Raw genomic sequence first — 4101 nt, forward strand, 5'->3', positions numbered from 1 at the left:
CGTCACGCTGCAAAGAAAACATCCGCGTTAAAGTTATGACTCCTAGAGGACAAGAGATTTTTATGTGTTTGGGTGCTCTATTATGCGAAAAATTTTTGCCGATTCGCGAGTGGAGTTGCCAAGATATCGTCATGGAAATATTTTTTTCTCAGTGCATTCAGCAGCAGTGAAGTGTTAGTCAAAAATGGTGCCATTCGGAGTAAACGTTCTTTTCTTAACTCAAGAAAAAATTTGGGGGAGCTCTGTTGTTGTTTCACAAAAGCCCTTTAAAACTGAACAAGTTGGAAAAATCGTAATTCTCTTTTAAAAAGCCACACCAACCCGTATTATACCGTTAATTTCAAGTCGTTTTATCAGTATTTCCTTCAAGCTCTGACGCCGGCACCCACTTTGACATTGAAACTACCAGTTATTCTATTATTTAGACTATTGTCCGAGCAGTCAGCAAAAGGAAGTAAAAAACAATGTCAATTAGAAAGTGCCGTACACGCTCGTCACCTCGTTCTCCAATATGACATTTTAGAACTAGAATAATTCCAGAACTTAAAAATGGTTTAGGCTACAGTGACAATCTTGAGATGTTTGTTGATTCCTCTTTAGTGGAATCAACAAACATCTCAGCAGGTTTCAGAGCGTGACGTGGCACCAAGATGGTTAAAGATTACATGTGTCACCAAGATGGTTAAAGATTACATGTGTCACGGTGGGCGCTTTCCATTTGACCAAAATTTTCGAGATTTCCGGTCAGAAATCGAATGGAACGGGAAAAGTTCCGCGATAAGTTTTCGAAAATTTAGGAATACGTTTTTAGTGTACCCTCTTAGATACGGTCGGACGCGTTCCATTCGGCCAGCGAAAATACCGACATTTTGAATCCGTGATTTTTGTTGAATGGAAAGCGACCCTTGTCACCTAAAACCTGTCAATAAAACACCTTCATGTCAACAATATTTTATCATAAAGGTAAAACAGACATGACTTTGCAAACAAAGGAGTGTCAATTTTCGAATCCCGACAAATCCAAAAGCGCGCCATCCTAGATATAAGCTGATCGGTTTTGCACCTTTTTCAACTCCAAATCGCGAAATTCGATTCTAAGAAGGCACAATCGAAAGAATGTAATTATTTTGCGTCGATACAGCCCATAGAAGGGCTCTAACGAGCGAATTGCTAATGGTAAGTTTACCCCACTAGGGTAAACTTTACCCGGCGGGAAACTGAAACAAACAAAGCACTCTGATTGGTCAATTCGGGTAAAAATTACCCTCATCTGGTAAATGTTTTTAGTGCATATTGTTTTTGATAAGGGCACAATGTTTTAGACATGTGTTTTGGGAAGTTCCTTCAAGATGTTATTTATGTGCTCCTTGAGATCATGGAGGGGTTCTACTGGCACAACTTCATATTGGGTTAAGTTAAGGTCTTTCATTGAAGCACTTCGATCAGGAAAACACAGTGGAGGGACTCGCTGAATGCCCTTAAGCTCCTCCCTCAACTGGCTCTGCAAGGCTGGTTTTAGCAAACCATCTGTTGGGAGGTTTCGGCCTTTGCACTCTCTGATCATGTCATCCTTACTCATTTGTTGGAAAGGTTGCACGCCTCCATTCCTCCTTTCTTTGCCTGCTGGACCTGCTATGACTTTCTTCCTTGGCTCTTCTAAGGTGATTTGTGGGGCTCTTAGTGATGCTATGTGGTCAGAGTACTGTGTTGATGACATAGTGCAACCAGAGCAGCCAAATTTTCCACCCAACTGCTCCCCACTCTCAACTTCTTGTGATGGATGGTCACCATGGAACATGCGACAGATTTCATTGATGAATACATTGTGGGAAGTGGTGATCTTTGTAGTGAGCTGTTGGATGTCCTCCAGGCGGGTGTCACTGTATAATAGCTGATCTTCGATGGTGTCCCTACACCTTGCCATAAGGTAAATTTGTGGCTTTTCCACCATTTCTTGGACATCCTTTCCCTCAAGCTCTTGAGATGTGTAATAAAATGCTGGATCATAAATTGCATTTACCGTCAAGAGGATATGGCCATGATTCATAACACTTGAGTGGTCTGACCAGATCATCAGGTGTCGAGTTCGCTCCCAGTGTTTTAGCGAGTTAACCAGTTCCTCCCTTGTTGTCTCACCACCAGGCTTCTCTTTTAACTCTACAATTTCCTGCAAGCGAGTTTCCTGCTCTTCGTACGTCATAGCCTCATAATGAGCCTCTGAGTGGTCTCTCACCAAACCCATTTCCTCATGTTCTGCTAAAAGATTTTTCCTGATTTCTAGTAGAGGTATTTTTCTGCCACTAACTGTGAAACATTCTTTCTTGAGAGTACCATTGGAATCCAATGTTAGCTTTTGGTAGGTTTTTGGAGCTATAATCTCACCCAAGCGGTATTCCCCATTTGCAATTTTTTTTCTTAGAGTTTCTCTTATGGCTGCACCTGTGCGAGGCACTGGTGTTGTGATCTCCCCTCCAAAGGCTTTGTTGAGCTGCCTTCTTGGAAGTGGGTTATTTTTTCTGAAGGGCTTGAAGATTTCCAAATTCTTGCCATTTTTGCTAAGAAATTCTTTCACCACCATGTTTCCTACTGTTGTCTTCTTGGATACTCCATATTTCTTAGCCAGTGCAGAGAAATTGATCTGTAAATAAGGGGAAGTAATATTTCAATCACTACTTAAAAACAGAATTAAAACAAACAAATGTTTGGGAACTAAATATTGAAGATGCAAATATGAAACCTTTTGTTTTCATTATAATTTTATTATTTATCTTTTCATTTGAAAAGTAAAGTGATGGGGAATGGAAGTAATTCTGGTCATTTGGCCAGAGAGGGGGGAGTTAGTTTATTGATAGCATGCATACATGTATGCAGTGAAGTTATTTGCTATCATGATTTAAACAAAATTTTCTTATTCCAACTGTTTTAAGTATCTTTATTTAGTTTATTCTCACCTTATCACCCTCTTTCATTGCATTTACTTCCTGTAGGAGACCATCTTTGTCAAAGACAAGGGAACTGGGATCTGGAGAGTGACGCTTTACCTTTCGAAGGCCTGCCTCCTCGAGTGCTTTCCTCTTCGTAGTCCGACTTTTCGCCTCTTCATTAGTCTCCCTCGCAGCCGTTTTTTTTGGATGTCACGCAACGCTCCCCCAAAAGAACGGCTACTGACAACCGAACTACATTCCTTTCTCATTGTCCTTGCGGTTTGGTCGCGGTCTATTGAACAGACCAATCACATACCAGGAAATCTGAATGACGTAAGGTTTCACGCGAAAATGTGGATATTGGGAGAAACACTGAGAAATTTGTCGATGAGAGCTCGAAATGTTTCACATGTTCATCGTTGTGCCCTGGTAAAGATAGAGTATATATTTTTGGGAAAACTTCTCACAATTTCGTTTAAATTATAGAATCTACGCTTAACATAGACGTCAACTGCTACGCCAACGACACAAACGCTAGATTGTTTGAGCGGTTGTTAAAGTTTCAGCGAGCAACTGAGAAAGTAGAAGCTAAAAACTGAACTGAAACTCTTTATTCGCACTATTTCAAGAGGTTACTACAGATTATAAAAGTCAGAATATATAAGAAACAGTAAATTACATCAATAATCAAAAGGAAATACAAGACGCCTTTCAATCTAGGGCAAGGGCTAAACGCTTGCTTCGACCTGCAGATGGAGATCAGGAGGAAAAAAGCGCGTGCTTGCCGTCAACAAACCGGGCGAAGCTTCGAGAACACTGCAATTTAGGTCGGCCAACGTCTCCTACACTACTTGTACTTCTTCATTTGCCAGTCCGCTGCTAGCTGGAGCGAACCCGATTAGTTATGTTCGTGGCTTCTTATCACCGGTACAGGAAATCGGCCCGAATTATCGAGTGTTTCCGCAAGTTGGTACAACGCAACAACAATAACAATAATATGACCACTTTCATCGGTAACATGGTCAAACACGAGCGGGAGTGCTTGATTTACTTAAACTCCCTATTAACGATTTCCCGGATCCTGTAGGCAACTTAACAAAAACATCTTCTTTCTCGACTAAAACTTTTTTAATTGCAAGCTTCTGGTGAGCTTTAAGCTCGAAAATTTTGAACTTTG

At 40.9% G+C, this 4101-nt stretch overlaps 1 protein-coding gene across 1 annotated transcript; it reads right to left on the reverse strand.

Moving 5' to 3' along the window:
• Nucleotides 1-454: 454 nt before the first annotated feature.
• On the reverse strand, nucleotides 455-3128 carry LOC148734327 (uncharacterized; the record flags this gene model as incomplete). Its single annotated transcript, XM_088752756.1, has 2 exons — nucleotides 455-2638; nucleotides 2952-3128. Coding segments are annotated over 2 exons (1497 nt in total), but the record flags the coding sequence as incomplete, so codon positions are not given.
• Between the last annotated feature and the right edge of the window lie 973 nt (nucleotides 3129-4101).

This window comes from Stylophora pistillata, chromosome 3 (assembly GCF_964205215.1).
Source record: "Stylophora pistillata chromosome 3, jaStyPist1.2, whole genome shotgun sequence".
NCBI classification, from domain to species: Eukaryota; Metazoa; Cnidaria; class Anthozoa; order Scleractinia; family Pocilloporidae; genus Stylophora; species Stylophora pistillata.